Below are 12,259 nucleotides of genomic sequence, written 5' to 3'. Positions count from 1 at the left end.
CTACAAGACAAAGACAGCGCTTTCAGAGTCCAACAAACTACTGGAAAAATCGGCATTGCCAAAGATTAATAAAATAATGGGTTTAATGAGCATTGTGGTCCTGCACGAGGATGATGCATTACATGTAAACAGGTGTGCTGAGCTCAGGGGGAAGGCTTGTCCCAAGTAAGTTGTTAGTTAAAAAAAAAAAAAGGAGTAAACATTTGAAATTGTTTTATGTATATTGTTAATTGAAGGTTAATATTAATATTATAATTTTGTATAAAGTATAGTTAATTGATGCTAACTGGATTATGACGTAAGTCCTTAAGGAAGAGGAAAGAATTAGAATTATAGCCAGTGCAGGGAATTCCCTGGCAGTCCAGTGGTTAGGACTGCGTGCTCTCACTGCCGAGGGCCGGGGTTCAAACCCTGGTCAGGGAACTAAGATCCCACAAGCCGAGCAGTGTGGGAGGGAGGGAGGGAGGGAGGGAGGGAGGGAGGAAGGGTTATAGCCAGTGCAAAGAGAGGAACACCGGGTGAAAACATCACACACAGGACCATTTCCTGTCCTGTGGATCACAGTGAAAAAAAGGCTTGAGGACCAGTGGGCTGGAATATAGTGCTGACAAGGCCATGGAAGGTCTTTTATTTCATCCTCAACCACTTGCTTATAAGAAGGAACTCTGTCTGCCAGCTCGTATCATGTTACTGAAATAAACCACCATATACAAGCCTTACCAAATACTAACAGCTCGATATGTGTCGCCTGATATCACTATCGTGTTTGTGGTTTTTCAAGTTTATATAAACTACAAAGCTGTTTGATGTCATGACATTCTCGCTGGCAACATTTGTAGAGTCTTTGTAAATTACTCCTCAAAAACATTTCTCTATCATATAGGCGTGACCTCACAAAAATGAAGATAGTTAACCACGGAAAGTTTAAAGAACCCATCCGTGCACGGTCATACAGCACGGGAGACCAAACGTAAAACTGAGAGACAGAGGTTGCCATCTGCCCTTGGCCTTCTGGAGATAAGCAGAGTCTAGCTGGGAAAAGCTGAGTTGAAGGATCTATTTTAAACACACAGACCGTATGAAGTGAAACTGAGAGGGAAATGACTGCCTTTATTATGTTAACCAATGCAGGAAAGAGATCTCACTTAAAATGAGGGATAGCCGGATTTAATCTGAACCAACCCCCAATATAGTTCAAGTACATCAGATAAAACAAGGTCTCAAAAATTAAATAAAGAAGCTGAATACATTCCCTTTGATATAATCTGAGACCATAAACTGATGCTGCTATATAGACAAGAAATATAAGCATTTAGACAGGCCAATACTTGAAGGCAGAAAAAAATAACACTGAGAAAAAAGATGATTCAATAAAATAACTGATAAAATCCTAGCTGACGAGGAAAAGTGACCTCTATAAAATTATGATGTTATGTATGCGAAGGACAAAGTTATACTTAGAGTAAAAGATGATAGCTAAATATTTTCTAAACCTCTAGTAGACATATAAAAGGTCATATTTCCCCCTCAAGTGTCTATATTTGACTTTATTTACAGCAGGTGAAAAATCTAATGCAGCCAAGTGGAGTCACTCATTTTAAAATAGTTTCAATAAAAATAAAAATAAAGGGCTGGCACAAAGCCATAATCAAGATATATTCCAACACATACATTCTGAAATGCAACTTATAAAGTGAAGAATCATAGTTAATATCAATCTTTAGTGAGGAAAATATAGAAAATTAAACTTTAACTGCTTAAAACATGGGGTAGACTAAAGATTTCCAGTTTTGGTAGTGGCAAAATAGCTGGTATCAGACAAATGCTTTTGCATAGAACAGTTATAAACAACTAGAACAACTAGATATTTATATGTAGTTATATATACATATGCATACAGAAATGCAACTATTTATATTTAGAAATGACAGCTATAAAATATAAGTTTATATATTAGAATCTGACAAATAACGGAGTTGTGCATGTATAACAACTATTTGAAGGCACTGAGGATGACCAAAAACAGGTAGAAATTGGGGGATATTTGACCCTTGAAACTGCATTGGGTGAGATCTGCTAATAGAGCTTTCTCCCTGAGGATCAGCCTCAGTCTGGGTGACGCAGGGCATTCAGAGAAGTACTTTTATGGAGAATATCTTGAAAGAGAGAACTACTATCTTCGGTACGCGGGCCTCTCACTGTTGTGGCCTCTCCCGTTGCGGAGCACAGGCTCCGACGCACAGGCTCAGCGGCCATGACTCACGGGCCTAGCCGCTCCGCGGCATGTGGGATCTTCCCGGACCGGGCACGAACCCGCGTTCCCTGCATCGGGAGGTGGACTCTCATCCACTGCGCCACCAGGGAAGCCCAGAACTACTATCTTGAAAGAGAGAACTACTAAGAAATTTAAAGCAGCTATTGTAACTCGGTTCAAGTACTTAAACTGAAAGATGGTAATAATGAGAATAGATGGGAAAACCTCAGCAAAAAACAGAAACTATATAAAAGAAAACATAGAAATTATAGACCTGTGTAAGTAATACCTGAAATTAAAAATTCCCAAGATCAGATTAACAACAAATTCAACACAGCAGAAGGCTCACTGTACTCAAAGAAGATCAATGGAAATTATCCAATGTGAGTAAAAAGAGGAGTAAATACTGAACAAAAAACCCAGAGTCTTAGACATCAAGAAGTCCAACATATATATAGTTGGAGACAGAGGAAAAAGAGGTGAAAGAGAGCGAAAAATTAGGAAATAATAGCCAAAAATCTTCCGAAAGTAATAAAAAAAAAATCAAGATACAAGTCTAAGGAGCTCATGAACCCCAAGCATGAAACCTATAAAAAAAATAACACCTAAGCACATTAGAGCTGAACTGATGAAAACCAAAGACACAGAGAAATTCTAAAAAGTACTCAGGTGTATACTGAGTATACACAGTGTATACTGAGTACACAGTGTATCCTGAGAAACAAGGTTAAACAAATTACAGCTGACTTCTAATATAAATCAGAGAGAGCAGAAAACAATGGAGTAACATCTTTAACGAGTTGAAAGAAAAAAAAAATCCAACTCAGAATTCTTCCTCTAGTGAAAAATCTTTAAAAATAAACATGAATAAAGGCAACAAATAAACGTCATGTAAACAGATGCTGAGAGGATTTACTGCTAGATCAGCACTCTAGGACTCAGATCTATAGGAAGAAATCAGAGCACTGGAAATGGCAAACATGTTGGTAAATATAAAAGACTAGCTTTTTTTCTCTTTATTTCTTTAAAAGATAACCTATGGTTAATGCAAATATATATATAAATTTATATTTTATAATATATTTTATAAGTATAAAATATATTTGATATATATTTTACATATTTTCCTAAGTTTATAATGAGGTGTTTAATGATTTTCAGATACCTAGACACTTTTGCCTGATATTGGTAATTTATGCTTTGTCATCTATTTGTATTAAAAATATATATATAATAGCATCCCAGTGGCATCCCAAAAGAAGTGTCCTAAAAATCTAGTTAGTGATGCTGTGACCTTAAGCCCTTTTCAGAACTGTCACACAGCATCTCAGAAGGTAGAAACGTCTTCAGGAAGTCACTGTGCCCAACTGACTCTCAGGAAAAACCAATACAGCCTGCAGTACTTTCCACTCTCATCCTTTACCTGGTCAGCTTCCGAATCTGAGGGCACAACCAACACCACGTCACCCCTTTGTAAGGTAAGCTCATCAGAATTTGCTGCCTCGAAATCATGCAGTGTTTCCACCTGCAAGAGATTGTAAGAGAACCGATTCATTTTAGAAAGAAAAGGAGATGTAGAATTAAAGTGTCTCAGCCAGATTATCAGCAGGTTCTCTAAGAAGCATCTCCAAGCTGGATAAAATAGGATGAAGATGAGTCACACCCCAAGGAAGAAGGCCGCTGAAGACAGAAAAGAAATCCTAGTCTCTGTTTACTTAAAATATCCGAGTCTTACAGACTGATACTGAGGCCACTTGAATGTATATTTAGTAAAGCAATGCCTTCTGCAAGAACTAAAATGTAGCGCATTAATGAAATTTTAATACATCATATTTTTGTTAGAGATTTGCATTGTATTATCATCAACGTTTTGTTACTGTTTGTTTTTTAACCTGAAGTAAAGATACCTAGTGAAAAGTTCCTCTAGCCCCAGCTTCTGTAAAATAATAATTGAGAGCTTGCATGTTATATAGGAATTACTAATTAAGCCTGTGATCAATTTCTTTATAAGCAAACTTCCTTCCCTATCTTACCTTTTAAACCATGACAATCTGTTTCTTTCCCTTCTCTCTTTTTCTGGTTTTTAACTGAAATGTATTTGACATGTGACATTGTATAATTTAAGGTATACACCGTGTTAATTTGATACATTTATATATGGTAATATGATTGCCACTGTAGCCTAGCTAGCTCCTGATCAGGTTACATAATTATCATTTCTTTTTAGTGGTTGGGTTAATTAAGTTCTAGTCTCTTAGCAGGTTTGATGACTATAATACAACAGTGTCATCTATATTCAGCATGGATTAGATCTCTAGGTCTACTTTACTACTTGCTGCAAGTTTGCATCTTTTAACAACATCTGTCTTAACCCACCATCCTTCTTTCCCATTTTTTTTGAAAGATTTCTTTAAAATTTGATTATAGAAAATTTTTTAAAAGCAAAAGGAGAAAGAGTACTATAATGAACCCCCATGGACTCATCATCCAGCTTGGATAATGATTTAGTCATGGCCAGTTTTCTCTCTCCCATATCCCTCGCCTCAACCCCACTGCCAAGATTAAACACCTGGCTTTTAAGTTGTGTATTTTGCATACAGAATCATAACATGTCAGAGCTGGAAATGACTATGAAATTCATTTTTCTGATGAGAAAACTGAAGCCCAGAGAGAGGGTAAGTGCAATTCCCCAGCCCACACTGCAGCTAGTGGGCAAAGCCAGGGAGGGACCCAGCCAGGCCTGGCTTTGCATGGCACCTGCCCCCTTGATTTCATGTCCTCTTCTTAAAACAGAACCCAGTGGGACACATGTCCTCACTGGCCACAAGTCTAGCTTTTTTCTCCACATTAATTCATTCATCAATCCCACCTGGACCCACTGGAGGTGACAAGGTAGCAGTTACTTTCTAATGAGCAGAGAGAGAAGAAGAGGATTCTACTCAATCCCACTACGACAAACGCACATGGAGTTAACACTTGGTAAAAGACAAAGAGCTGGATTAGGAAATGCAAAATCAAACATGCAAATTAACATTCCAACTATATTCTGTTAGGTAGGATTATCTGCCTTTAACCCCTGGCTTAAACTAGGGTATTAGGCTTAAGTATTAGGTATTTACTGGGTTTCTGGTATGCACCCTTCCATTTATGAAGACTTTAGTAGCCATTTGATGGCCTCTCTGAGCAAAACCTTCTTGTCATTATTATTATTATTATTTATTTATTTTTTGCAGTACGCGGGCCTCTCACTGTTATGGCCTCTCCCGTTGCGGAGCACAGGCTCCGGACGCGCAGGCTCAGTGGCCATGGCTCACGGGCCCAGCCGCTCCGCGGTATGTGGGATCTTCCCGGACCGGGGCAAGAACCCGTGTCCCCTGCATCGGCAGGCAGACTCTCAACCACTGCGCCACCAGGGAAGCCCCTTTGCCATTATTTTTTATCCTTATCGTGGAAGCCCATTAAGATAGTTATTAACTTTCAAAATAGTTATTGACTCCCTACTCTGTGCCATGCACTACAACAAGGTGCCAGAGCTGACTGAACAATTCATGTACCCTGCCCTCTATGGGGGACCAGATGAGCACACGGGTGATTTCAAGCCCTGGGCTCTAGGGGGCGCTCGGGAGGACACACCCATTCACTACCAAGAAGAAATCCACCCATTCACTACCAAGGGGCATATCATTTACCCAATGAACCTCAGTTAACTGCAAATCAAATGCAACACAGTTCTCAAGTAGGGCTAAATTTAATTACACTCTGTTCTCCATCCAAAGTGACAGATTTTTCTATTACATTTTCCTGACATTGAATAAGAAAAAGAAAGCAAAATAAAAAGAAGAAATGTTAAGACCTTGTAGAGGAAACCGGGAGGCCCTTCCTGGAAGGCCTCACTTGCGGAGGGGGCGGCCGGCTGGGGGGCCTTGCCCGCCTCCTGCTCCTCCGAGGCCAGCGCTGGTGTCTCGCCGGTGGAGCCCGGGAGAGCCGCGTCAACAGTTGCCTCCTTGGACTCTGCACCCATGGTGTCTTCGTGTTCTCCCTCCCCTTCATTGTTGGAGGCGGGCTCTATGACCACCGAAGGAATGACCTTCTCCTAAAGGAAGAAAAATGTGGTTGGCAGCGACTGGGAAAGAAGACTTCTATACCCTCCAAGAGTGGCCACTACCCCACCCCACGCTGCCTGGCTCCACTGTCCCCACCTCCCCCATCCAGCTAAATGCCTGCTGTTCCCTTATTCTGGCCTTTGGCCCTTCCACCTTGCGGCACCTTCCTCCCGACATGGCTTCCTTTCTATCTCTCCTGAGACAGAAGCCCTTAGTAGGACTAATTTCTGGATCCTTGAACAACCAGGCAGTTTGGTAAGAGTGAGGTTACTAGGGAAACTGGGAAGTGGGATAGGAGGCTTCGGGGAGAGAGGGCGAGTCACCACGGGAGTGGGGGGACGATCCTGAAAGGGAATGTAGTAGGACTCTAAGGATGCTCTCATTTTCGCAGTGGTCCGTTCTTGTCCCACTGAATAGTAACCCTCGCTTGAAACTGACATTTCACCTCCTGTGACTGCTTTTCTCCTTGAAATCCTATTGTTGATAAAGATCTGGTGACCTGTGTTTGGAGATAATCTGCCTGTCCTTTGCTTGTTGATTATCATCGGAGCCCACACTGCAGTGACAACTTGAGGGACGACAAGTCCCACCAAGCACTCTAAATACTGTGTTGTCTGGGGGAAAAGCAGAACCAAAGGATCAGGATCTCTCTTTCATTTTTCAACAAAGATAAGCACTGAGGGGAATTCCTCTAGCATAATGGAAGCCTGGACATCAAGTTCGCTACATCCTCAGGTATCAGCGGACACAGGCACCTCCGTTCTTCAATTTGGAGAAAACAATACACTCTTTCAACAAGCACAGCAATACGTACAGGAATATGCCTGGCATTGTGACAAAGAAAATCTACGGACAAAACGGCATATATGTTTGAGTTGTTTCTCTAAGTAGTACTGCTACCTGCTGTTTGAAGGGCTCATTCAATTTCAAGCTTTAAATAACTCTGGAGAGGTTACTGGAAATTTATTATGAGTAAAATAATCAGGAAAAAGCAAAGCCTCACATGAAACCAACTCTTCTCTGTTTCTACTTAGAAGAGCAAAGAACACGGGCTTGAGAAGAGCTGTCCTGCTTTGGCTCCTGGGTTTGAGGCTCCCCATTTGTTGCCTTTGAATGTTTCTCAAAAGAAAGGAAGAGCTTGGGTAACTCCAACTTCATATACGTATCGATGACCCATTTTCTTTTGAAAGTGCAACACAGGGGTGGGCTTTTGGTGAAAGGAGCCTAATGGTGAGTTTGGGGCACTCTAATAAAAATAATGACCACAAAACAGTAATTACAGTAATATAACTCCTCATGCGGGCTTCTCACCATGTGCCTGGTACCTGGCTAAGCACTTTCTAGCTATTTTCTCACTGCATCCAACAACCCTGTATTTGTTCTATCATATTCTCTTCCTCCTTCCCCCATTCTCGTCCTTTTCACCGTGCTTCACTCCTTTTCTCCATCACGTTATTCCACGGTTTCCTTTGCCCCTACCTGTGCTTAAGCCCAGTCCGCCAGAGCAATAGGGGCCCATGTGGAGCCTCACGATGCTGATACAGAGAGAATGCTGAGGCCACTCTTCCTGAGAATCGAGTATTTCGTTTTGGTGGAATGCAATGCCACAGAATGGCTACCAACTGTCCACAACTCCACATTCAAAAGAGGTACCACCATTAACCAACAGACAGAGGATTTCAATGGGCGTTACCTCCCTAGAACCTCCATTTACTAGGACATGTACCTGAATTGCTGCTGCTTCTGTTTCTACCGGTTGAGGTCTGTCACCATCTACAGCCTCTGTGGCTTCGGTGTCAATCTTGGCCTCCTCTGAACTCGCTCCTTCTCCAGCAGGAAGAGTCACCTTCTCTGTCTCTGCTTCCCCCACGGGGCCCCCCTCGGCTGCCGGCAACAAGGTCCCAGCCGTCACATCAGCATCCGTTGCAGGGATGAGCTGTAAGCCAGAAACCAAACAAGCTGTGTCTGTCTCCAGGGGCCTCAGTAAGAGTCAGACTCAGCCCTTTCACGTCTGTCCCCTCCTCTGAGGCCATCAGACTTCCAGGCTTTTTTTGTCATGTCCTGAAGCCCCAGATGCAGATACACCAGAGTCTGCCATTTGCTCCACAAAACCCCGACTCCTCTCCCTCCCGGCCCCCAACAACGCTGCATTCCTCAGCTTTCCTTGCAGTTGGGTGTAGCACATGGAATTTGAATGGAAGTGACACACGCCACTCCTGAGACATGGCTTTTGAGGTGTGCGTGGTCCCCTCCTCAAGCTCTTTCTAGCTCTGCTGGCTGAAAGCAGAGGGCAGCAAGGCTGTAGAGGCTATCTGAGTGATGAAATGGAAGGGGCCCGGGCCCGATACTACCTGGGTCATGGAAGAAAGCCACTTAAAATTACCCTCATCGCACAAAGTCAGAATTTAGAAAAACTGTATTTTAGTATGAACTTTCAAATCTTCATGGGGAAAGGTCCCAGAAGCTAAATCACAGTCATGAAAAAAAAAAAAAAAAGTAGGAACTTTCTCAATGAGACCTCTTGAGAATGAAGGGAAAATCATTTTTGTCATCAAATATGCAATATAATCCAAAAATCAAATCAGACTCTGGGTCCTTTACTGAGAAAAGCAAGACAGAAAAAAAGAGAATTTTGTTTCTAAGGTTGGAACGCAGTCAGAAGAGCTTTGGATAGTATTTAAAACTTGTAATAATGAAATAAAGTGCAATCAGAAGTTTTAGTTTTGCACAGATCGGCTATGGAGTCCAAGTCTTGAACCAGACTCTCACATCAGTTTGGCAGACGTGATTTGAGAGCTTCAAATCGGAAAGACTGAGACAGAAGGAGAATTGTAGCTTGATCTTATATAATACACTCAGGACGCATCTTTCAAAAACTGATCTTGATAGCTGATGTGATTAGCATTAGCCGTTCCTTTTCTTTATTGAATAAATTCCACCCAGTCTGTCCTACTAAGTTAGGAAAGCTCTGATGTTGCAGATATTAACTGTCAAACCCAGAATACTGAAAAGGGTGATGGAGAGTGCCTGCCAATCGGGCCTCAGAAATGGGACGTGGAGACTCTGAGCTACACACCTCCAGTCACAGCCGGGCATTTTTTAAAATAACTACTTTCTTCTGACTCAAATTTACTTTTATTTATAAAAATAACCCATTGCAGTATACACACTACTAAACAGAAATTAGATAACCAACAAGGACCTACTGTATAGCACAGGGAACTATACTCAGTATCTTGTAATAATCTATAAAGGAAAAGAATCTGAAAAAGAATACACACATATATATATGTATAACTGAACCACTTTGCTGTACACTGGAAACGAACACAACATTGTAAACAAACTATACTTCAATTAAAAAAAAGAAAAATAAATAAATAACCTGTTGCAGAATACATTTTTCTGCCGCATTTTACTTTAGAAATGAAAAATAATGCTAACAGTGGAGTATTTGTTATAAGTATTACTCATATTCTTAGAAATTTGCTTCCCTCTCTTAGGAGAATTTCCTATTATGAGAATTTGGTTCTCTACACGGTATGCAACGATCCAAAATGCAGCCACTGGCCATGACACGGCATTTATTTATTTTTTCTACTCTGGCATTAAAGCACATGACTTCAGAAAAGTAATCCTTCTACCTGAATTGTAATATACTTATTTATGATGAATTATACACGTTGATAACTACTGAAGTGGGGTAACAGGAACAGGGGTATTTATATTTAGGTGAATAACTGAAAATTCCTATAATAAAAAGTTGATTTAAAAATTTAAGAGAATTGCATCTCTTGTTTTACATAAACGGGTCTTTTTATGTATATGTTTGTTACCATTGTTAAAAGAGTAATACTCAGAATATATATTAGGAGGGCATCTTAATTCTAAGAAGAGTAATGAACAACTGCTCTTAGCTTTACTGTTGGAGAAACCAACAAGCTCTCTCCAGGATCCTAAGGACCTAATGAATTTTCTTCCTCATCGGAAACTATACATAAAGACCATGTGCATGCAATGAGCTTATGAGCTCAAATGTAGAAAACAAGTTGTACTGTCATCATTCTAAGTTATGTATGCTTTCTATCTGTCTGGAAAAATCACACCTATGGAGTGAACATCCCCCTGGTTTCAACAGCTTCGAACCAGACGGGCTCTATACTATGCAGACAGCATGGGCAAGCAGTGAATACCATTACATACACACATACACGCAGACACAGTGTTACAGATGGAAAAGCAGGCATTATCGTATTGACAGGCTACTCCTCCAAGTTATCATACATAAACCCTTCCTTACATACATGTTCCAAGCACATACTATTAGTAATTGGATTTTACCCTCAACTGGATTGATGTATCTCCCGAAGAGAATATATTTTTGTGAAGTATCGAGGGGTTACCAAAAGTAATTTTTTAACTCGATACAGATAGAATGTTAATAATGAGTCCCCGATTTATCTCTATGGCTCTCTACAACCATCAGTTTGGTTGTATCCGATTTTACTAGTGCAAGATATACATGTTATCACCTCTCCTTTGTTAAATAATTTTAATAGGCATCCTCATTGGCTGGATCTGATTTACACCTGACAGGGTGGTTGCAGCGATGCCGGCCACCAGCAGGTGGAGACCAAGGGCTCTTGTCTGTGCTCTGAGGTTCGCTGACCTCAAAGGAACAAATAGCCCAGCTTTAGCATATCAGCAATTTAGCTGACCCCTGTCACACACAAAAAAACGGATGGAGCAGGTGGAATATCGTTGATAAGAATGACGGCAGATATAAATCACCAAAATATTGAAAGTAACAATGCTAATAAAGACAAGGTGCTAAGGAAATGGCACTGACTACAGACAGGAAAAGCCAAACATTTTGAATGACCTGCTTGGGAAAGGGAAGAAATGATCACTCTTCCATCCTTCTCTGAGTCCATTAGAAATGAATTCCTATTTTTCTAGCTGAAATTAACACTGTGGTTTTACAGACCTTAAGAACATTATAGAAACAGAGAAGGACGTCGCCACCTGTACTCCCTTGTATCTTTCGGCCTCTGTCCAACACTCCTCTGAAAAATCAAGGATGCCCTGACCCTCGCCTTATGTCTGGAATCTGTGCCATATTTTCTTCTCTTACCAAAATATTTCCAGTGCATATTTACTGACTGCAATAATAGAACAACATAATAATACAATGGAAAATAGAATCCATTTGCTCAGATCAGGCGTTAGCTCTAGATAAATCAAGAACAGATTAAAAAGGTTTTCAGTGACAGAGTTATCCCTCTATGATTATTTTTATGCATTCCAATCTGTTAGCTAATGTAGACTTAGACTCTAAATTTAGTCTTTCCTAGACTCTAGACACCTGCAACCACAATGACTAATGACTGTATTTTGTTTTTTTTTTTAAAGGGAGACCAGAGTATTGAAACTACTGAAAGTATTTCAAGCCTTTGATATTCAACGTTACTAAATTTTTCTCTTCACTACACATTTTAAGAGAAACACTATTATCTTCTTCCAAAACTGTACTATCTGTTCGCCAAATAGATTTATGGTGGGAAATCATCTGATGCAAAAAAAGACTAAAAACAGTTCTCCCTACCCTCAGGTTGTTTACCATATCCACAAGGTCCGTGAATCACATGCACCCTATTGCCAATTTGCACATTAATCACACAGAAATCACAGGAATCTGCAGGGGACCTTCTTTGAGAAGGTGAGCGGTTCTCACTTTATCACAGTGTATAGCTCTTACTGCCTTTTAATCTTCTGCCTCAGCAATCCCCTTGGTGGAAAGCAATATGGTCATGGCATGCATGGCAGAGTCTTTTCAAACACCTACGTGCCTTAGCGAGATTTCCTGCAAGCGGAATGAAATGAATGCAATGCAACAATGGCC

At 40.7% G+C, this 12,259-nt stretch overlaps 1 protein-coding gene across 2 annotated transcripts in view; it reads right to left on the bottom strand.

Annotated features, from left to right (window-relative positions):
• AMPH (amphiphysin) overlaps window positions 1-12,259 on the bottom strand; it is a 183,361-nt gene that overhangs the window by 1,235 nt on the left and 169,867 nt on the right. The window contains exons 18-20 of one of the 2 annotated variants that reach the window (XM_033862882.2): window positions 8,084-8,293; window positions 6,108-6,347; window positions 3,678-3,779 (exon numbers count right to left, since the gene is read on the bottom strand). In XM_033862882.2, coding sequence (XP_033718773.1) covers window positions 3,678-3,779; window positions 6,108-6,347; window positions 8,084-8,293 — 552 coding nt within the window. The remainder of the gene's footprint in view (window positions 1-3,677; window positions 3,780-6,107; window positions 6,348-8,083; window positions 8,294-12,259) is intronic. The other variant, XM_073809541.1, reaches the window with a different exon arrangement.

The sequence above is a fragment of the Tursiops truncatus genome, chromosome 9, assembly GCF_011762595.2.
Source record: "Tursiops truncatus isolate mTurTru1 chromosome 9, mTurTru1.mat.Y, whole genome shotgun sequence".
Taxonomy (NCBI): domain Eukaryota; kingdom Metazoa; phylum Chordata; class Mammalia; order Artiodactyla; family Delphinidae; genus Tursiops; species Tursiops truncatus.
This window is presented reverse-complemented; position numbering and strand designations above follow the sequence as displayed.